Source organism: Pan paniscus, chromosome X (genome assembly GCF_029289425.2).
Source record: "Pan paniscus chromosome X, NHGRI_mPanPan1-v2.0_pri, whole genome shotgun sequence".
Lineage (NCBI taxonomy): Eukaryota > Metazoa > Chordata > Mammalia > Primates > Hominidae > Pan > Pan paniscus.
The window spans coordinates 21,957,260-21,980,379 of NC_073272.2; the positions used below are offsets into that span (position 1 = coordinate 21,957,260).

Sequence of the window (23,120 nt, forward strand, 5' to 3'; positions counted from 1 at the left end):
TGAACCACTGTGCTTGGCCAGTTTATTTTTAAGTAATATTCAGTTACTTAAGACTTTTTTTGTGCTGCTGGTAATACTGAAAAAAAAACATGAATGTCCAATCACAGGAATTTAATTGGAGGGCTCTAAATGCCCCCTGAAAAGATTATAGTATTTTTTTTCCTACTTCAAAAGCAACCCATGGGCATTAGAGAATAATCAGAAAATACTGGAATGTGAAAGCACATGAGGAACAGTTCCATAATCCCACTCTTCCAGAGACAGTCACTGTTAGCACTGCATATCTATCTAAATGCCATTCCTATGCATGCAATGTAGATGCATATAATCGCTACATGGTTTTACACTCTTCAAAATAACACCACTGTCATTTATAAAAGCCACCCTTTTTTAAATTTTTCATTCAAAAAATTTACATTTGTTAAGTATCCAGTAAAGGCCAGGCATTCTGCTAGGCACTGGGTAGTTAGCAATGAACAACACAGAAATGAAGTCTAGGCAACATTGTGAGGTCCTGTCTCTACAATTTTTTTTTTTTTTTTAAAGCTGAGTGTGGTGGCATATGCCTGAGGTCCCAGCTATTTGGGAGGCTGAGACAGAGGATCATTTGAGCCCAGGAGGTCAAGGCTGCAGTGAGCCGTGATTGAACCACTGTACTCTAGTCTGGGCAACAGAGCGAGACCCTGTCTCAAAAAAAAAAAAAAAAAGACAAAATGAACTCCGACTTCATGAAGTTTTCAGTTCAGTGAAGGAGAGATAAAGAATCAATAATCACAAAGCAAGTAAGTTCTTTGACAGGATGAACAAACACCAGGTGCAGCTGGAGGGACACAGAGATACCTGACTGTACTGCGCGAGGTGGCTTAAAAGGGACTCTTTAAGAGGAAGATAAGACCTGTAGGATAAGCAGGAGCTAGATTAGAGAAAGGAAGGGGGAAACACTGCCTCAGGTAGAGTAGAGAGAATGGAGAGTGAGTTTGGAGGAACGCTCTCAGGTGGGAGAGAAGACGACACAGTTAAGGAACTGGCAGCAGTACAATGCGGCTACAGCATAAATTTACCGTGAAGGAGAATGTGGCAGTGGATAAAGTGGGAGAGATGAGAAGGGACCAGATCAGGAAAGTCCCTGTAAGCCATATTTGCAAATGTGGACTTATTTGATGGTAATAAAGTGTTTAAAGTTAGGGAGTGATGCGGTTAAGTAAAAAGATCACATTCACTGAGTGTGGAGGAAAATGGACTGGTGAAAGATGACAGCTTCAGGGAGGTGTATGTAATGGAGAAAATTGGGCTGGGCGTGGTGGCTCATGCCTGTAATCCCAGCACTTTGGGAGGCCAAAGTGGGAGGATCACTTGACCCCAGGAGCTCGAGACCAGCCTGGGCAACGTAGTGGGACTCCATCTCTACAAAAAAGTTAAAAATTAGCTGGGAGTGGTGGTGCATGCCTGTAGTCCTGGCTGTTCAGGAGGCTGAGGTGGGAGGATAGCTAGAGTCCAGAAGTTGGAGGTTGCAGTGAGCTGTGATTGTACCACTGCAACTCTAGCCTGGGCAACACACTAAGACTCTATCTCAAAAAAAAAAAAAAAAAAAAAAAAAAGAGAGAGAGAGAGAGAAATGGAGGTATTTAGGATAAAGAACTGACAGAATCTGGTGGTTAACTAGATCTTGGGAATTAGGGTGATGTTGTCCCAGGTACTCCTCTGCTATGAGACATTTATGGTTTCTTACTTTTAGTTATTAACAGCTAAGAACAGGGATACGCAATTGAACAGAGCTGGAAATAAAAATAAAAAAAATTAGGAACCTCCCTTTTGCAATTCTGAAAGTAGGCAAAAGTGCTTAAAATTGCATAAAAGGTTGCAAAACTGTCCAGGGGTACAACAAAACTCAATTATAATTTTAATCAAATCTATACGTTAATGAGCTTTTGGCGAACTCACTTCAAACTACTTCTCTTACTACAGCCCCTTTAATGGCTACTCCTCCTAAGCTTTCTCTTTAAGTGGTGCTCTCCAGAATTCTTTCCTTGGCTCTCTTACACTCTGCTCAGATAATCTCATTCAAATTCATGGCTTTAGCTACTATGGATGATGACAACTCTTAACTTTTAAGTGTCACCCCAGACTTCTCTTTTAAGACCTATAACCATATAGACAGTTGCCTGATGGACATACATCTCTTAATTTATAATGTCCAAATCTGCAACCACCACTCCTCTCAAAACTACTTCTTTTGTATTCTACAAATCAGTGAAGGATACCACCCCTCATCCATCTGCCCAAGGTAGAAATGGGGACTACATACATTATAACTGCTTTTCTCTCATTTCTTATGTATAATAAACCATCAAGTCTATTATGCCTCCTCAATTTCTCTTCCATTTGGCTCAAATTCCATCACAACTGCTCTAATATAGGTCCTCATCATTCATGACCTGAAATATTGCAAAACCTTACAAGTACTGTCCCTAATATTAGGTCAGTGAGGACTAAATGAAACAACATAGGTAAAAGTGTTAGCACAGTCCTTGGTACATAAATGCTCAGTAAATGCCAGCTCTAGTCTTCTTGCTCTGAAAGCCACATATGGCCCACATGACTGACAACATTCACATATGCAACTTGCTCTTGAGGGGATACACCCAGATTGATAGAGCCCTCCCTTCTATCTTGTGGCTAATCATGGAATTATATCATGCTTGTAGTCACAAGTCTTAACTGTACATATTAGCAACAGTTACTAGTAATAGCATGGAATCTATAAGATAGGCTGTGAGTTGGATGTAATTTTTTATGCTCTGTGTCTCCATTCTTACCTGCCCTTCCTCTCTCACCAAAAAAGCATACCAGGATGTAAGTGAATGAAGAAAATCACAGTGATAACCTCAACTTGCTTTAACTTATTAAAAAATCAATTAATGTGTAAGCCCTGATATTTTTATTATTGGTAACATATACTTAATATACCTCACAACCTATCATGACAAAGTTTGTGGTGGACTCCATAGCTAAGAATTACTGCTCCACAGAATGCACTTTAAAAAGGAAAATCTGATCACTGCACTCCTTAATATGTGTTTTAACAGCTCCACAATACCCAGAGTTAAGCCCACAATCCTCAGCACGAGCCACAAAGCCTTTCACAATCTGGGTTCATCAGCTATCCTCTCCCATGCAACCCTGCACTAGTCACATGGAATGACCAGCCTGGAGGCATTCTGCTATTCTCATGCTATCATCACCACCTATCTGCATGTGCTGATCCCTCAGCTTAGGACTACATCTTTCAGCTCCCCAAATCTGCCTGGCAAACTCCTTCACTGCTTCTGGAAAGCTTTCCTTAAAATCCTTCTGACTAAGCATCGTCTGTGTACTTCTTTAGCACAGAAACTGTACCACTGTTACAGCACATGTGACACTGTACCGTATATTTTTGGCTGTCTCCCAACTAGACTGTGAGCAACCTGGGATTGGGAATTCTATCTTTGTCACATCTTTTATCTCTAAGGCCTTCATTTATTAAGCACATTGTAGGCACTCAATAAGGGAACTACAAAGGAAACAAGTACCCAGAGAAATGAATTATCTGGTTTAAGACATTGTTAGAAAAAGGTAAAGGCTAACATTTCATTTTATTTATTTATTTTTATTTATTTTTTTGAGACAGTCTTGCTCTGTCACCCAGGCTGGAGTGCAGGGGTGCACTCTTGGGTCACTGCAACCTCCGCCTCCCTAGCTCAAGCAATTTTCCTGCCTCAGCCTCCCCAGTAGCTGGGATTACAGGCACCTGCTACCACACCTGGCTAATTTTTTTGTATTTTCAGTAGAGTTGGGGTTTCACCATGTCAGCCAGGCTGGTTCTGAACTTCTGACCTCAAGTGATCCGCCCACCTCGGCCTCCCAAAGTGTTAGGATTACAGGTGTGAGCCACCACGCCCGGCCAACATTTCATTTTAAATGCAGTTATAAAACCAAATATTATCTATACAGACATTAAATTGGTCAACTGAGGCTTCGGGCCCTATGCCAACAGAATCTATATACACTTTTGATGTGTTCTATTTACTTATACGATCACCTCAACTCAAGCTTTCACCCCTAAGAAAAAAGAATATGCACTTTCACCAATATGTATCCTCTTTATCTACTCTGTTTTTATTTTGAAGTAAAAAACTTCATTTTTTTAAAAAGAATTCTCTATGAAAAAAGTGAAAATAGAACAGAGTTGGAAAGCAAGTCAGTGCTATTCAGGGGATGGCAGATCTTCCAGTGAGAAGGGCTCCTCAAACGATTTCATGCAGATGCTATGAAACTATACATCTGTTTATCGTGAAAAAACCGAAACCCCTTTCTTCATAATCTGAATTAAAAATAGAACATGGTATAATTATTCTAGGGAATGAGGGCTGTGGAATCATATTTAGTTTGAAGCACCCATGTTTACCTGGTATGTAACATAGACAAGTTCAAATTAACATTCTGGGCTCTGGTTTCCTTCTGTGAAATGGGGATACTGCCACCTATTTCACAGGGTGTTATGAGGATTACATGACATAATTTAGGTAAAGTGGCATGTGAGGCACACAATAGACAGACAAATCATGAAGACTACCACGGTTATCATTTATCACGTTCTTCAGTGAGAAACAGTTTTAAAAGTATAAATAATAAGGCCAAACCAATGTCAGCTGGGGAAGAAACAAAATAATGGGTCCATTTTCGAGTTCAAATTATTTGTTAACATCAGTTTAACATACTAATTTATAAACAAAGGTTTCTAACTGGTAGTATTTCTTCTCACTATGGATCATAAAAAGTTATTTTCTCAAAATCTTATAATAGGAAGTGATACTTACCTTTGCTGTGTCTGAAACAGAATTCCAGTAACCACCACTGAGTGAGAATTTTCCGCTACCTATTCGTGCCAATATTTCCTCTGGTGTATCATCAGGACCATTTGCAAATGGAGTGTAACTAATTTATAATAAAATTAAAATATTAATGAATAAAATTTATTACTTGGTTGGTAATCTCAAAAGTACTCTAATTCAGTTAATGTAATATTTTATTAAAATCTACCAAAGTGAAAAAAATCAACAAAATGAAGCTCCATAAGGCACCAGGTAAAGTATAGGTTATAAAATATTAATTATATTTAATATACAAATTATTGTATATTTACAATAATTACAAATATACAAAATATTTATATTAATAAATATTTTAAGACCTGACACATTACAGAATAAAACATTAAGAAATAGTGTAGGCCAGGCACGGTGGCTCATGCCTGTAATCCCAGCACTTTGGGAGGCCGAGGTGGGCGGATCACGAGGTCAGGAGTTTGAGACCAGCCTGGCCAACATGATGAAACATTGTCTCAACTAAAAATACAAAAATTAGCCAGGAGTGATAGTGCGTGCCTGTAGTCCCAGCTATTCGGGAGGCTGAGGCAGGAGAATTGCTTGAACCTGGGAGGTGGAGGTTGCAGTGAGCCGAGATCGTGCTACTGCACTCCAGTCTGGGTGATAGAGCAAGACTCCGTCTCAAAAAAAAAAAAAAAAAAAAGGTCTATGCTTCTGACATGACAAGAGTACAAAAAAGTATGGAAAAAATCAATTTAGGACCTCGAGACATTAATAAATAGCACATTATAAAAAATCAGTAATGATATAGCCATAAATGTGGAATTGTTACAGAATTGTATATATTAGATAACACGAGAAAACATGGAAAGATATGACAACATCTGAATTAAAAAAAAAAAAAACCTACATAGGCCAGGTACAGTGGCTCATGCCTGTAATCTCAGCACTTTGGGAGGCCAAGACAGGAGGATCACTTGAGCCCAGGAGTTTGAAACCAGCCTGGGCAGCACAGCAAGACCCTGTTTCTACAAATTAAGAAATTAGGCAGGTGTGGTGGTGCACTCCTGTAGTCCTAGCTACTCCTATTCAGGAGGCTGAGGTGAGAGGATTGCTTGAGCCCAGGAGTTTGGGGCTATAGTGAACTATGGCTGTGTCACTGTACTCCAGCCTGGGCAACAGAGTGAGACCCTGTCTCTAAAGAAAAAGCAAACAAACAAACAAACAAAAAACCCCAAACAAAACAAAAACCTAGATAACTTAAGCAAAACATTGATGAACAAATGCTTAGGTGCTTAGAACATATGGTATACACTCACCCGGTAAGCATTGTATAGAGTAGGACACCAAGACTCCATATATCACAAGCAGCATCATAGCCTTGTCTTTTTAAAACCTAGAAAAAGTGCAAAATTAGTATTACTATACCACCATTTTGTATATATATTTGTAAGGCTATGAGTTGAATTATATATTCCAAATCAACACCTATAAGGAAAATTTCAACAGAACATGGTTACCAAATAAGGCAATACGTTAATCCGATTCTAGAACATTCTACTACTAATAATTCATATATAAATTTAATTTTGGTATTCAAATTAATATTTATTGAGTGCTGTAGGTACACAGGAATATAAAACAAACTGCAGATAACTTTCTTATTTTAATGAATTTATATTTTGTTTGGGGCTACAGAAATATTTACAAAAAACAATGCTTTTAAGAACACATACACACACGCACACAAAGAACACACATAACCTAGCACAAAAATCACCAACTTTTATCAGGTATGAACTATGAGAAATACAAAAAACCCCTGATTTCCCCCCCCAAAAAAAAAATCTGATGGGAAATAAACATATAAATAGTTAACGACTCAACCTGATAAATATTATAATAAAATCAAGTCTGGGTAGGGTATGGTGGCTCACGCCTGCAGTCCAGCACTTTGGGAGGCCAAGGTGGGAGGATCACTTGAAGCCAGGAGTTTGAGACCAACCTGGGCAACACAGCAAGACCTCTTTATTATTATTATTATTATTGAGACAGGGTCTCACTCTGTCGCCCAGGCTGGAGTGCAGTGGCGCGATCTTGGCTCACTGCAGCCTCCGCCTCCCGGGTTCAAGCAACTCTCCTGCCTCAGGCTCCCGAGCAGCTGGGATTACAGGCATGTGCCATCACGCTTGGCTTATTTTTATATTTTATATTTCGCCATGTTGCCCAGGCTAATCTCAAACCCCTGAGTTCAAGCAATCCGCCTGCCCTGGCCTCCCAAAGTGCTGGGATTACAGGTGTGAACCATGGCATCTGGCCAAGATCTCATCTTTAAAAAATAAAAATAAAAAATAAGCCAGGCACGGTGGTGTTCTCCTGTAGTCCCAGCTACCTGGAAGGCTGAGGCAGGAGGATTGCTTGAGCTGAGGAGTTCAAGGCTGCAGTGAGCTATGGTTGCACCACTGTATTCTGGCCTAGGCAACAGAGGGAGACCCTGTCCCTAAACAAACAAACAAAAACCCCAAATTATGTCTTAAATGTTATAGAGATGAAGATGAGGAAGCAATTTATTCCTGACATGGGGAGAGAAGGAAGGCTAGAGGGTGGCCTGCTTATATTGGACCTATAAGTAAGAGAGCAGAGCAGGCTTAGTGATAGGCCAGAAGTCCAGTGTGTCTAGAACTTCAGGTAGGGAATACCGGAGCAGGTAGGGAATACCAGAGAGACTGAAGGTTTTTTTTTTGTTTTTTTTTGTTTTTTTTTTTGAGAGGGGTTCTTGCTTTGTGACCCAGGCTGGAGTGCAGTGGTGTGATCTTGGGTCACTGCAACCTCAAACTCTTGGGGTCAAGTGATCCTCCTACCTCAGCCTCCTGAGTAGCTGAGACTACAGGCACGCCACCATGCCCAGCTAATTTTAAAATGTTTTGTAGAGATGGGGTCTCACTATGTTGCCCAGGCTGGTCTCAAACTCCTGGCGTCAAACAGTCCTCCTGCCTTGGCCTCCCAAAGTGCTCGGATTACAGGCATGAGCCACCATGCCCTGCCTCAAGGTCTTTTATAATATGTTAAGAAATTTAGATTCTTCTGTAGGCAATCAGATGTCATTGAAACATTAAACAGGGAAATGAAAGGCTGGCATTTTATCCTAATTATTTCTTCAGTAAGTCTTCAATTAAATTATTATTAATAATTCGGTATTAAACATAGTGAATGAGTTTTAAAACATACTAATACTGCAAGCAAACTCTCTCACAATTACCTCTGGTGCAACAAAATTTGCAGTGTAACAAGGAGTCATGAGAAGACCATTTTCCGCTCTCAGCTGTTTTGCAAAGCCAAAATCACAAATTCGAATAGATTCCGGATTACCAGATTCATCCACATAAAGAATGTTGCTAGGTTTCAAGTCTCTATGAACCACCTAATTGAAATACAAATTAAAGAGTTATGTTAACAATATATTTCCATTACTGAAAGTTCTTTATTCACAAACTGTCAAGCAATGCACTTAACAAGATGATGAGTGCTGACCTTTAAATTAGCCTAACATTATAAAATACTGATAATGTAAAGCATAACTCTCTAACATAGACCTGGGGCAAGGAGGAGGAGGAAGAAAGAATAGTACTTACCTCCCTCCTCTTTGTCCAACTGAGTAATTGGGTTAAGGAAAATTGCAAACAGCAATAATATATCTACCTCCAGGTTGATCACTCATTTAATATTGAGTGTCTATCATGTACCAGGGTATTATATAAGCTGCTGTAGATACCGTGGTGAACAAGACCCATGAGATCCTGGCCTTTCCATGCTAGGAGCTTACACAGTTCTGGGGGAAGCAGAGAATAGGTTGAGAGATGGGACATAACTAGGGAGGTCACTTTAAATAGGGCAGTCAGGGAGGGTCTCTAGATTAGGTAACATCTGATCCAATAGCTGAAGAACAGAATGAATGAGCCATAAGAACAGTAAGGGAGAGTCATTCTAACTAGAAGGAACAGCACGTACAAGATACATACACAACAAATATATTCTGATAGACTAAATGGAATAGACAGGGCATTGAGGAGTAAAAAGGAAAAAACCAAAACAAATCTGGACTTTATTTTTGGTATTGCCTATTTGATATACAAGGTGTTACACATGCAAGAAACCTCTTCTTTAGAGTTCTGTATTATTTTCCTCTTTTAATGATCTACCTGAGTACAGTAGTCCCCCCTTATCCGTGGCGTGTATGTTTCAAGACCCCCAGTGGATTCCTGAAATTGAGGATAATACCAAAGTCTCTCTATATTTTTTCCTAGCTATATATACCTATGATATAGTTTAATTTATAAATTAGGCACAGTAAGAGATTAACAATGACTAATAATAAATTAGAACACTTGTAACAATATACTGTAATAAAAGTTATGTGAATGTGGTCTCTCAAAATACTGTAATATTTTTGACAATGGTTGACTGTGGTAACTGAAACCACAGAAAGCAAACTTGCAGATTAGTGGGGGACTACTGTACTTTTTTATCATAAGCTTCTCTGACATTCCTTTTTAGACTTAAGTGTGCCTTCTGTCACCAAATTCTGAGTCTGTGTTCCAATCAATCAAATTAGATTTAGTTCCTCACATCCAGGACATCACTTCTCCAGACTATTTTAATAACGAATTACTGATGAGGCATTGGGAAAAGAACACAGAAGACTTTGATGACTTCAAGGTCATAAGTTCCTCAGTGACTACTGAGTTCTACTAATTTCAAGTTACAATACTAGGCAAATCTTGGTAAGTTAGAAGTCAGGAAGCTCCAGAATTAACACATTCTACTTGGCTTTCAGGGGTAAAGACAAAACAAGAAGAATGTATTGAAACTGAACTCCTTAAGAAGTAATCTTTTATATATGCATGTATCAAAACATCATGTTGTATACCATGAATATATATAATTTGTCAACTAAAAAATTTTTAAAAAATTGTTTATTTTCCCCTTGCTTTCTGTTCCTCTGCTTCACTCCTCTGCTGTTCTCCTTTCCTCCCTCCCTCCCCTCATTTTCTCCTTTCCTCCCAGACTTCCCTTCTTTTTTTTTTTTTTTTTTTTTGAGATGGAGTCTCACTCTGTTGCCCAGGCTGGAGTGCAGTGGTGCAATTTCAACTCACTGCAACCTCCGCCTCCCGGGTTCAAGCAATTCTCCTGCCTCAGCCTTCTGAGTAGCTGGGATTACAGGCATGCGCCATGACGCCCGGCTAATTTTTGTACTTTTAACAGAGACAGGGTTTCGCCATGTTGGCCAGGCTGGTCTCAAACTCCTGACCTCAGGTGATCCACCCACCTTGGCCTCCCAAAGTGCTGGGATTACAGGCGTGAGTCACTGCACCCGGCCGCCTTGTTTTAAAAATACGATTTTCTCGAACTCCTGACCTCAAGTGATCTGCCTGCCTCGGCCTCCCAAAATGCTGGGATTACAGGCATAAGCCACCGTGCCTAGCCTAGAAATACAATTTTCTTTTGCTGTTTACTAAAAATCTGCATACAAGAAGAACGAAGAGCATATCCACCAGCCGAAGCATGTGACTCCTTGGCCTCATTGTTTTAAGGATTTCCTTTTATACATGAATACAAACCAGGATTCCTTGGTTCTGCTTCTAACCTGAAGTGGGCCTGGTTTTCATGAGTACAGAGTGACCTAGCAGAAACAATGCTATGTTTTCCAGGTCGGAAGAGATCACTTACTTTTTCTTGGAAGCACAAGAGTTTAACATAAACAAGCTAGGTATATCAAAGGTACACTTCAATCTCAATAATAAAAGTTTATATAGAGGAAGGTCAGTAGGATAATTCAGCTAATAGCAGTTATTTTCCATTTCAGGCATAAAGTAATTTCTATCTAATTCTAGCTCAAACATAAAGGAAAAAAGTGTGTGTATGTACATATAGAGTGGTAAAAAGACTTACCCCTTGTGCGTGAAGATATTCAACGGTTTTAGTTATAGTGAACAGGACAGCACTGGCCTCTCGTTCAGAGAAAAATTTTTGTCTAAGAATTTTATCCAGCAATTCACCTCCTTTCATAAGTTCTGTTACTACATACACATATTTTCCATCATCATATACCTATAAATTTCAACATCAAAATGTAAATATTATTTGAAACTATATGTGCCCAAAACAAAGTTTAAAATATAAAAGAAAAATTAAACTCACTTCATATTCCAGACAAATTTTATTTATTTATTTATTTTGAGACAGACTCTGTCGCCCAGGAGTGCACTGGCACAATCTTGGCTCACTGCAATATCCACTTCCTGGGCTCCAGCGATCCTCCCACTTCAGCCTCTCAAGTAGCTGGGACTATAGGCGCATGCCACCACACCTGGCTAATTTTTGCATTTTTTGTAGAGACGAGGTTTTGCTGTGTCTCCATGAGCAGTGATAATCTGAGGAAATTTGAGTTTTGACAACCCCCAGATAAGGCCTTTGGGCCTATTGAGCATCATTAGCAAGAGAAGACTTAACACTACCTGGGGAGTTCACACTGTTTGCCAACACTTTGTTATAATAAAAGTCAAGAGAGACATAGGCAACAGGGTTATCATGACAGTCCAGGGAAAGATACTTTACTTGTCCTGGGGGTGGCAATGGGCAGGGCAGGCTTCCTGGAAGAAGCAGTGCCTTAGCAAAATCTTGTATGTGTGGTAGTTAGCCAGGTAAAGAAAATAGATGGTGTTAGCAACTGAGGGAACTATAAATTCAGACAGAGCAGCATGGAAAATGAGGCATGCGCAAGAAATTTACATACTAGAACACAGAGCATCAGGTGTATGAGAAAGGGTGTGTGAGAAGTCTGAAAACTACAGAGGAAGGCAGGGTCTTAAGCAGCTGGGGACTTTATAGACTGTAGGCAGGGAAGTTAAATGGGTAGTTATGAGTGTTAGATCTCTTTTCTAGTAATGTGGAAGATACTTTGGGGTAGTCTGGAGAGTGAGACTAGTCAATATTGAATATGAACTAATAGTAATATTAACACTGAACATTTAGGTAAGTGTTCAAGTAAGTGCAGATATTAAAAGCAATAATATTGTAAGTACTTTTCTTCTTAAAGCAAAAGTAGAAAAAAATAACTGTACAAACATATCTTTATTGATAAATGAAATTATGCCATATACACATATAAATTGTTTTCAAATCTACTTTTTAAACTTACCATGTTGAATTTTGTTTTGTTTTGTTTTTATTTTTGAGACAGGGTCTTGCTCTGCTGCGCTGGCTGGAGTGCAGTGGTGCGATAACTGCTCACTGAGGTCTTGACCTGCCGGGCTGAAGCAATCCTCCCACCTCAGCCTCCAGAGTAGCTGCGACTATAGGCATGAGCCACCATGTCAGGCTAATTTTTAAATGTTCTTTAGAGACAGGGTCTCCCTATGTTGCCCAGGCTGGTCTTGAACTCCTGGGCTCAAGCAATCCTCCTGCCTCAGCCTCCCAAAGTACTGGGATTACAGGTGTGAGCCACTATGCTCGGCCCGGCTAATTAAAAAAAATTTTTTTTTGTAGAGATGGAGATCTCACTGTGTTGACCTGGCTGGTCTTGAACTCCTGGCCTCAAGTGATCCTCCTGCCTTGGCCTCCCAAACTGCTGGGATTATAGGCGTGGGCCACTGTGCCCAGCCTATGATGAGTTCTTTGTCTACCACATGATTTTTGAAAATACACTACTTTCAATGTGAGTTAGACAACTGATTCAAATGATCCATATTAAAGAATCTACTTACATCCTTTAGAGTGATAATGTTTGGATGCTGTCCATAACGAAGAAGAATTTCAATTTCTTCTGTTGGGTCTCTCTTGCTTTTATCAATAATCTAAAAGGCAAATGTTTATCACAAAACCTCATCAACTATACAGTTATAAACATTAATTGTTTATAGCTACAGACCTTGGGTATTACCTCATGTAAATAGTGTATAAATAAGCCATTTATCAGTCAGTTTTATTCAACTACCTGGCCAGATTGTTTAATCAGAAAGCCAGTCCTGATATAGATGGCAAGGCTGTAAATTCTAACTCATGAGTCGCATTCCCACCATGCCTCTCCAGTCTAAGTTTGTAAGTTTGTAGTAAGTTTAGGACTTAACCAAAAACTCAAAAAGCCTCGACAAAAGGTACCAAGAACACAGTTAACATATCTTTTCTTCTATCCTTGAGGCCTTAAACATTTGGGAACTCAGTCAACTTCTAACCCCCCATCAATACAGATAATTAAGAGCTAGATATATCTGTAACACCACCACTAGCATCTGCTTATTGAATTAAGTTTACTTCCTTTAATAAAATGCTTCAATTGAATATCCTGTTAGCTGTAAGCTACTTATAAAAGCTAATTATCTGCTAAGTAGAACAATCTTGTTTTTGAAGTTAGGCAGAAAGCTACATAGAAAATCATACCTAGCATTTTATTTGGTTAGAATTTGGTTTAATTATTATAATAAAGCCCTTTAAAATAGTAATGTAGCTTTCTAATCCTTTTATATTGGCTGCTCCTTAAAAATATTTTTCTTAATGTTTTAATCTGCTCAACTAATATTATATAAAAAAGACAAATTTTGCTTTCTATTCATTCAAAGGGTAGTCTGAAACAAACTAGGTGGCCTTTGTATGTTCAATTTTAAACAGCTTAGTAATTAAGTATGCACTAAATACCCAGACACTCCAGCAACCTAGGAAAGAGGTTACAACTCTCAAGCATGGCTCCAGTCTTCTATCTGAAACGGATTTATAGTTGACCCTTGAACAACACAGGTTTGAACTATGAGGGACCAATTACACGTGGATTTTCTTCTGCTTCTGCCACCCCTGAGACACCAAGACCAACTCCTTCTCTTCTTCCTCCCTCCTCAGCCTACTTAAGGTGAAAATGATGAGGAAAAAGACCTTTATTATGATCCACTTCCATTTAATGAATAGTAAATGTATTTTCTCTTCCTTATATATATTTTTTCTTTTTTTGAGACAGGGTCTTGCTCTGTTGCCCAGGGTGGAGTGTAGTGGCACAATCACGGCTCACTGCAACCTCAAACCCCTGGGCCCAAGTGATCCTCCCACCTCTACCTCCTGAGTAGCTGGGACCACAGGCACACACCACTACACTCAGATAATTTTAAAAATTATTTGTAGAGATGAGGTCTGGCTATGTTGCCAAGGCTAGAGTACAGTGGCACATAGCTCACTGCAGCCTGAACCTCCTGAGCTCAAGCAATCCTTCCGTCTCAGTCTCCTGAGTAGCTGGGACTACAGGCACATGTAGCCATGCCTGGCTAATTTTTAAACAATTTTTCTGTAGAGATAGGGTCTTGCTATGTTGCCCAGGCTTGTCTCAAACTCCTGGCCTCAAGCAATCCTCCCACCTCGGCCTCCCAAAGTGCTAGGATTACAAACGTGAGACACTATGCCTGGCATGATTTTCTTAATAACACTTTCTTTTCTCTAGCTTACTTTATTGTAAGAATACAGTATATAATACATATAACATACAAAATAATCGACTATATATGCTATCAGTAAGGCTTCTGGTCAACAGTAGGCTATGAGCAGTTAAGTTTTCGGGAGTCAAGTTATACGTGGATTTTCAACTGCTTGGGGATCAGCACTCCCAAGTCCTGTGTTATTCAAGGGTAGACTGTACTTGCATAACAGTTCTGTATTTGGAGAACAGGGAAGATAAACATACAGGTGCCCACTGTAATCAACTGCAAATGATAGTGTGGAATTAGGCAAATGGGTGATTAAGAGGAGAGGTATATGGAATAGACATGCTAATTTAAGAGACGACCTGGGACTAGTCTTTTGAAAACCAGAACACACTGGGAGGGGTCGTTTTTGGCATGGATCTGCTAATCTGAGCCCAGTTTGCATTAGATCTATACTTGTGCTTGTGGACCTCAAATATGTGGTAATTTCAGTAGAATCCAGTTGTGTTGGGATTGGTTTTATGAGTCATTTAAGTTACAAAAATCCACAAATAGCTTGGAGGTATTTTTGAGGTTTTAGGCATAGTCCTCAAGGTTTCTGTAATTCAAAGGGGCCTCAGGACATTTCTGCTTTTTATGATGTATTTATGGAGGCAAGACACATCCTTAAACTGCCTACCAAATACATTATTAGTCTTTTCTCCTTTCATGTAAGCAATTTGAAAACTTCTATGTATCTTAGATTTCAGTAAGAGCAATGAATAGGAAAACAGAAAATTAAATGTATTTCTTTTAAGAATTTCCTTCTTTAAAATTAGCTTTATTGCCCTTCCAATGAAGCAAATTAAATGTATTTTTATGGTTCATCCTTCTATCTGACAGAAAGCCCTACAGACACTGACGACTTTAAAGCAGTTACATCTAAGTTTAGGAGAGTGATAACAACTAATGTCACTATCTCTCTAAACATGAGCTATGTATATTTATAAACCAGTCCTAAGGTTCAAACAAGTTGAAAGCTTTAGACATTGTTTGAATTGCTTGAGACTGGAGAGCAGAGGTTACTATTCCAAGAAGTGAAAAGAGACTTGAACATAGTGTTTGTTCACTTACGACTAAAGGTTTGAAATTCAAACTTTATCGCAGAGCTAGGTTCCTTGGTTTTTGGCTTAGAAAATTCTGTCTTAGGATACTTGATGAAATTAAAACAGCCAATGATAACGAATTTTATGATAGTGGTTTTTATTCATTAGTTCCCAGATCCTTTTAGATGCAAAGAAAGGTATGAACTTTTTGCCAGAGAAGATGTAAACATACAAAATTTTGCACACAATTTTGAGGAATTTGCTGACACCCTGAGCATAAAATGAGGACTTCTCAGAGTAAAAAGATACTTTAAAAATCACTTGAGGTAAAAAAAGAAAAAAAATCACTTGAGGTGTAAACTGCTACTGCTCTGGGCAAACTAGATATATAACCACCTTACCTTTAGCTCACAGGGTTCTAGATTAAGATCTCTGAAGATCACTAGCCAGATATTTAACTTTTTTATAACAAAAGGCACTTTTAACAACAAGAGGAGTGTAATTTTTAACTGGTACTGACATGCATGAACAAGAACTGTATGAATTGCACTTTAAATAAAAAAAAATTGAAAGAGAGAAGGACTGTGTGGTAGATAGAGCTCCCTCTCCCCTCTCCCCTCTCCCCTCTCCCCTCTCCCCTCTCCTCTCTCCCCTCCCCCCTCCCCCCTCTCCCCTCTCCCCTCTCCCCTCTCCCCTCTTTCCACGGTCTCCCTCTGATGCCGAGCCGAAGCTGGACGGTACTGCTGCCATCTCAGCTCACTGCAACCTCCCTGCCCGATTCTCCTGCCTCAGCCTGCCGAGTGCCTGTGATTGCAGGCGTGCGCCGCCACGCCTGACTGGTTTTCGTATTTTTTTGGTGGAGACGGGGTTTCGATGTGTCGGCTAGGCTGGTCTCCAGCTCCTAACCGCGAGTGATCCGCCAGCCTCGGCCTCCTGAGGTGCCGGGATTGCAGACGGAGTCTCGTTAACTCAGTGATCAATGGCGCCCAGGCTGGAGTGCAGTGGCGTGTTCTCGGCTCGCTACAACCACCTCCCAGCCGCCTGCCTTGGCCTCCCTAAGTGCCGAGATTGCAGCCTCTGCCTGGCAGCCACCCCGTCTGGGAAGTGAGGAGCGTCTCTGCCTGACTGCCCATCGTCTGGGATGTGAGGAGCCCCTCTGCCTGGCTGCCCAGTCTGGAAAGTGAGGAGCGTCTCTGCCCGGCCGCCATCCCATCTAGGAAGTGAGGAGCGCCTCTTCCCGGCCGCCATCACATCTGGGAAGTGAGGAGCGTCTCTGCCCGGCCGCCCATCGTCTGAGATGTGGGGAGCACCTCTGCCCTGCCGCCCCGTCCGGGATGTGAGGAGTGTCTCTGCCCGGCCGCCCTGTCTGAGAAGTGAGGAGACCCTCTGCCTGGCAACCGCCCCGTCTGAGAAGTGAGGAGCCCCTCCGCCCGGCAGCCACCCCGTCTGAGAAGTGAGGAGCGTCCTCCCTCCTCGTCTGGGAGGGAGGTGGGGGGGTCAGCCCCCCGCCCGGCCAGCCGCCCCGTCCGGGAGGTGAGGGGCACCTCTGCCCGGCCGCCCCTACCGGGAAGTGAGGAGCCCCTCTGCCCGGCCAGCCGCCTCGTCCGGGAGGGAGGTGGGGGGGTCAGCCCCCCGCCTGGCCAGCCGCCCCGTCCGGGAGGCGAGGGGTGCCTCTGCCCGGCCGCCCCTACTGGGAAGTGAGGAGCCCCTCTGCCCGGCCAGCCGCCCCGTCCGGGAGGGAGGTGGGGGGGTCAGCCCCCCTCCCGGCCAGCCGCCCCATCCGGGAGGGAGGTGGGGGGGTCAGCCCCCCGCCCGGCCAGCCGCCCCGTCCGGGAGGGAGGTGGGGGGATCAGCCCCCCGCCTGGCCAGCCGCCCCGTCCGGGAGGGAGGTGGGAGGATCAGCCCCCTGCCCGGCCAGCCGCCCTGTCCAGGAGGTGGGGGGGGCGCCTCTGCCCGGCCGCCCCTACTGGGAAGTGAGGAGCCCCTCTGCCCGGCCAGCCGCTCTGTCTGGGAGGGAGGTGGGGGGGTCAGCCCCCCGCCTGGCCAGCCGCCCCATCCGGGAGGTGAGGGGCGCCTCTGCCCGGCCGCCCCTTCTGGGAAGTGAGGAGCCCCTCTGCCCGGCCAGCCACCCCGTCCGGGAGGGAGGTGGGGGGGTCAGCCCCCCGCCCGGCCAGCCGCCCCGTCCAGGAGGGAGGTGGGGGGGTCAGCCCCCCGCCCGGCCAGCCGCCCCGTCCGGGAGGGAGGTGGGGGGTCAGCCCCCCGCCCGGCCAGCCGCCCCGTCCGGGAGGGAGGTGGGGGGGGTCAGCCCCCCGCCCGGCCAGCCGCCCCGTCCGGGAGGGAGGTGGGGGGGTCAGCCCCCCGCCCGGCCAGCCGCCCCGTCCGGGAGGGAGGTGGGGGGGTCAGCCCCCCGCCCGGCCAGCCGCCCCGTCCGGGAGGGAGGTGGGGGGTCAGCCCCCCGCCCGGCCAGCCGCCCTGTCCGGGAGTTGAGGGGCGCCTCTGCCCGGCCGCCCCTACCGGGAAGTGAGGAACCCCTCTGCCCGGCCAGCCGCCCCCTCCGGGAGGGAGGTGGGGGGGTCAGCCCCCCGCCGGGCCAGCCGCCCCGTCGGGGAAGTGAGAGGCGCCTCTGCCCGGCCGCCCCTACTGGGAAGTGAGGAGCCCCTCTGCCCGGCCAGCCGCCCTGTCCGGGAGGGAGGTGGGGGGTCAGCCCCCCGCCCGGCCAGCCGCCCCATCCGGGAGGGAGGTGGGGGGGGTCAGCCCCCCGCCCGGCCAGCCGCCCTGTCCGGGAGGTGAGGGGCGCTTCTGCCCGGCCGCCCCTACTGGGAAGCGAGGAGCTCCTCTGCCCGGCCACCACCCCATCTGGGAGGTGTACTCAACAGCTCATTGAGAACGGGCCATGAAGACAATGGCGGTTTTGTGGAATAGAAAGGGGGGAAAGGTGGGGAAAAGATTGAGAAATCGGATGGTTGCTGTGTCTGTGTAGAAAGAGGTAGACATGGGAGACTTTTCATTTTGTTCTGTACTAAGAAAAATTCTTCTGCCTTGGGATCCTGTTGATCTGTGACCTTACCCCCAACCCTGTGCTCTCTGAAACATGTGCTGTATCCACTCAGGGTTGAATGGATTAAGGGCGGTGCAAGATGTGCTTTGTTAAACAGATGCTTGAAGGCAGCATGTTCGTTAAGAGTCATCACCACTCCTTAATCTCAAGTACCCAGGGACACAAACACTGCGGAAGGCCACAGGGTCCTCTGCCTAGGAAAACCAGAGAACTTTGTTCACTTGTTTATCTGCTGACCTTCCCTCCACTATTGTCCTGTGACCCTGCCAAATCCCCCTCTGCGAGAAACACCCAAGAATGATCAATAAAAAAGAAAAAAAAAAAAAAAAAAAAAAAAAAAGAGCCCTTTCTTTGGAGTTTGAGCCCTTTCTTTGGAGTTTACACTCAAGTAGAGATCTGCTGGTAAGAAGGAAAATCCACAAGAAAATCTGGAGGAAGAACATTCCAGGCAGAGGTAGCATCAGGTCCAGTGGAGGCAATGGGTTTGTCCCATTTCAGGAAGAGCAAGAAGGCCAGTGTGGCTGGAGTGGAAGGAACTGAGAAGAGTTCAGAGCAACAGGCAAAGACTTGATCACGTACATATTGTAAGCCATACCATATCCTTTCTAAGCAATCTTATTAAATGAATGCACAATTTTTTAAAATGTCATTAAGCAGAAGCTTACCAGCTCTAAACAGCTTGTGTCATTTGTGAAGCTCTAATGATAAGAATGTTCTCCCTTAAGTTAAGCTAAAATGTACTTCCTTGTTACTTATATTCTTTGGGTCTGGCTTTTCCCTCTGGAGCACCATGGAAAAATCATATTCCCCCTTCCATGTGACATTTTTATTTTAAAAGTAAATAAATGCAAAGAATACCATGACAAAAAAAAAAAAAAAATTACCTTCACTGCAAACTCCATGTTTGTAGCTTTATGTATACATCTCTTGCAAACAGAGTAGGAGCCAACTCCAATATCTTCTTTTACTTCATATCCATCAGTAAACTGAATACTGTTCCTGTGTAACTGCTACAAAAAATTATAAATTGGTGAAGAGTCCCATAATGCCTTTAGTGCATTTTATAATAGGGAAGTATGTTACTCAGCATGCATTGTTGATGCCCTACATATAAATGAATAAGAATAAAAATACATCTTTATAGTACTTATTATTCTACAAACAAGTGATTTTGAAAGTGTTTACAATGAAGTGTACAGCAAGAAATATGACTTAAAAAAGCTTATGTTACAAACAAAAATTGAATTTGCACAACAGAAAAAGCAGAGCTACTTGATATGGGGCCTACATCTTTGTCTGTGATTCAGCCTTATTCCAGTCCCCAGTCGGCTATAGGTTTTCAAGTACCTTTGCAAATGAGAAGTTTGAAACCTATGGTATAGAAGGAAAGGATTTAGGAGGATTCAGAATTAGAATATCTGAATTCTTGTCTCAGGTACACCACTTACAGGCTATGTAACTTTGAGCCTGTATTTTCTCAGAGGGTAATGGTGAAGATTAAATAAAAATAATGTATTTGCAAGCAATACCTGTTATCGCCATTTTGGACTTTCAGTAGCCACTCCCTCCTTTCTTCACCCTGAAGTCATAGCCTTACACAACTTATGCTAAAGAAGCTCGTCATGGGTTAGGGACTAATAACACACAGTAGATGATGAACAGCAACTTACTGATTCCATAAACAGGCTGAGGAAAGTTGTGCTGCCCTTGGCTATACTGATATGAGACATCCATGCCTATGAGCTTTGTATATGTTAAAACTTGAATTTTGTAGGATATACAAGTTTGTGGTTTCTATGTTAGGTACAGAATTTATAATTTAAAAACTTGCCATACATTCATGTGCTTGCATAGTAAATGGCACAGACTATTTCAACATGAGCTCTGCTTAAAAACCAGTGTTTTAATTGTTTTTCTACAAAATGGAAAACAGGATAACTGACTCATGAAAAAACTTTAGAGCAAAAGCAACTTAATCATCAAGCAAATCCAAGTACAAATGATATCCTAAAAAGAATCCAATGCTTCAAAAGATATATCTAGTTCCCTTTGATTAGAAAGATGACTTAAGATTTGAGTTCATTTTTATTTCTTGTATCTTTTCTAAGGCAAAGGTTGACAAACTATGGCCAGTGAGCCAAATCTGATTCATTGCCTGTGTGTGTAAATAAAGTTTTATTGGCGCACAGCCATGCCCACTTGTTTATGTATTGTCTGTGGTTGTTTTGTGCTACATAGCAGAGTTGAGTAGTTGTGACACAGCCCATATAGCCCACAAAGCCTCAAGTATTATCTGACCCTTCACAGAGAAAGTCTGCCGACTCCTGTTCTAAGGCATCAAAGAACCAGAAGACCTCAATTCATCATAGCTGACCTGAAGGAGGCAGAGGGTGAAACAAACTCGGCATGAAAAACATTTTGAGGCACAGGAGAGGATATAGACAACATCGTCATGTTTATCTCAACTCTTTTAAAATTCTACTTTCTTTTTTTTTTTTTTTTCTGAGACAGCGTCTAGCTCTGTCGCCCAGGCTGGAGTACAGTGGCGGATCTCGGCTCACTGCAAACTCTGCCTCCCGGGTTCAAGTGATTCTCTTGCCTCGGCCTCCTAAGTAGCTGGGATTACAGGCATGCGCCACCACGCCCAGCTAATTTTTGTATTTTTAGTAGAGACGGGGTTTCACTGTGTTGGACAGGCTGGTCTCGAACTCCTGACCTTGTGATCTGCCCGCCTCGGCCTCCCAAAGTGCTGGGATAACAAGCGTGAGCCACCGCACCTGGCCTAAAACTCTACTTTCAAGTCACATAGGTATCTAGGATTTTGGTTCTTGCAACCTTTTCGATGACATATGAAAAAAATTCCTAAGAGTAAAGTTAATGATATAAAATGTATTTTATTTTATTTTTTGAGACAGAGTTTCAACTCTGTCACCCAGGCTGGAGTGCAGTGGTGCGATCTCCGCTCACTGCAACCTCTGCCTCAGAATCAAGTGATTCTTGTGCCTCAGCCTCCTGAGTACCTGGAAATTACAGGCACGTGCCACTATGCCCAACTCATTTTTGTATTTTTAGTAGAGATAGGGGTTTCACCATGTTGGCCAGGCTGGTCTTGAACTTCTGACCTCAAGTGATCCAACTGCCTTGGCCTCCCAAAGTGCTGGGATTACGGGTGTGAGCCACTATGCCCAGTCTAAAATGTATTTTAAATTGCTCACTTGAAGTCAGTAGAAAAAGATCTATTCACAGAATGAACTATATCTTACAACATTCCAAATCTAAAATTATTTAGACATCCACTCACCTGAACAATTGAATGTACACCAACTGTCTGCATAGCTTGGCTTTCATCATCTGAGGTAATAGCAACAAAACTAAACCCCCGAAAAAGCTGATGTGCATTAGCACTAGGTGGAATGCCAGGTGAATCTGAAAAGAGTAAGAAGTGACAAAGAAGATTCATTTGAAAGGAAATTAAGGGAAAAACTGTTGACACTATGACCTTTTTCACTTATTCTGGAATTCTATTTCTCAGGTACACAGTATATACCTCTTGCTTTCCAGGATACCTGTGAGGCACTGTATCTGATCTGTTCTGATTGTGTATTGCCATTACAACACCAACATCCTAGTCCCTCGGAGCCTAGAAAATAGCTAATTCATTTGAAGGCTATAATACATCGATGAATTATAGGGTTAATGGTATTCAAAATTAATGCTGTTCCATGGAATTTCCTGAAATGATGGAAATTTTCTTTAACTTTACAGTCTGATAGCCACTAGCTACATGCAGCTTTTCGACATTTGAAACATGCCTAGCGTGACTGAGAAACTACACTTTAAATTTTAATTAATTTAAATTTAATTAGCCACATGTGGCTACTGGCTACCATATTAGAAACTGCAGCCCTCAATAATAACCTAGTTGGGGTGGAACAGGGGAGATACAAGGTTGATCTACAGCAAATTTAGGAGATTTGAAGATAGCTTAGAGAGTTATCCAGGAAAAGATTTTCTTTTTTTCTTTTTGAGACAGAGTGTCGCTCTGTCACCCAGGCTGGAGTGCAGTGGTGCAATTTTGATGCACTGCAACCTCCACCTCCCAGGTTCAAGCGATTCTCGTGCCTCAGCCACCCAAGTAGCTGGGATTACAGGCACATGCCACCAAACCTGGCTAATTTTGGTATTTTTAGTAGAGACAGGGTTTCACTATGTTGGCCAAGCTGGTCTCCAACTCCTGGCCTCAAGCGATCTGCTCGCCTCAGCCTCCCAAAGTGCTGGGATTACAAGTGTGAGCCACCGCGCCCAGAGTCTGGAAAAGATTTTCTGATGAAACAAGAAAAAAACATATTTGTTGTCTTATATTTGGATTTTCACATTTTCTCCTTACCTTTGGGAGTTTTTGCAGTAAACTCAGGATCAAAATAGAATGTATCTTCAGGCCTGCCTGTTGCAGGTTTAAATGGTGGATGAATTTCTCTTCTATACAGTTTCTGGAGGGAAAAAAAAAGAGACTTAGACATATTTTAATTATAAAGAAATATTTCAAGCAAGTTTTCATTCTATACTTACATTCCAGTCTATCGTTGAGAAAAATGAATGTCTTTTAATTTCTTCAACTCCATCTGGTCCTGCACCTATCAAAAATGGATTCACT

The 23,120-nt window shown here is 42.6% G+C and overlaps 1 protein-coding gene across 12 annotated transcripts in view; it reads right to left on the reverse strand.

Annotated features, from left to right (window-relative positions):
- RPS6KA3 (ribosomal protein S6 kinase A3) overlaps positions 1 to 23,120 on the reverse strand; it is a 120,726-nt gene that overhangs the window by 6,901 nt on the left and 90,705 nt on the right. For 11 of the 12 annotated variants that reach the window (XM_034950454.3, XM_063601603.1, XM_003819557.7 and 8 more), the window contains 9 exons: positions 23,036 to 23,100; positions 22,854 to 22,956; positions 21,768 to 21,892; positions 19,351 to 19,476; positions 12,629 to 12,718; positions 10,815 to 10,973; positions 8,125 to 8,286; positions 6,185 to 6,261; positions 4,857 to 4,974 (listed from right to left, as the gene is read on the reverse strand). In XM_034950454.3, coding sequence (XP_034806345.1) covers positions 4,857 to 4,974; positions 6,185 to 6,261; positions 8,125 to 8,286; positions 10,815 to 10,973; positions 12,629 to 12,718; positions 19,351 to 19,476; positions 21,768 to 21,892; positions 22,854 to 22,956; positions 23,036 to 23,100 — 1,025 coding nt within the window. The remainder of the gene's footprint in view (positions 1 to 4,856; positions 4,975 to 6,184; positions 6,262 to 8,124; positions 8,287 to 10,814; positions 10,974 to 12,628; positions 12,719 to 19,350; positions 19,477 to 21,767; positions 21,893 to 22,853; positions 22,957 to 23,035; positions 23,101 to 23,120) is intronic. The other variant, XM_008972958.5, reaches the window with a different exon arrangement.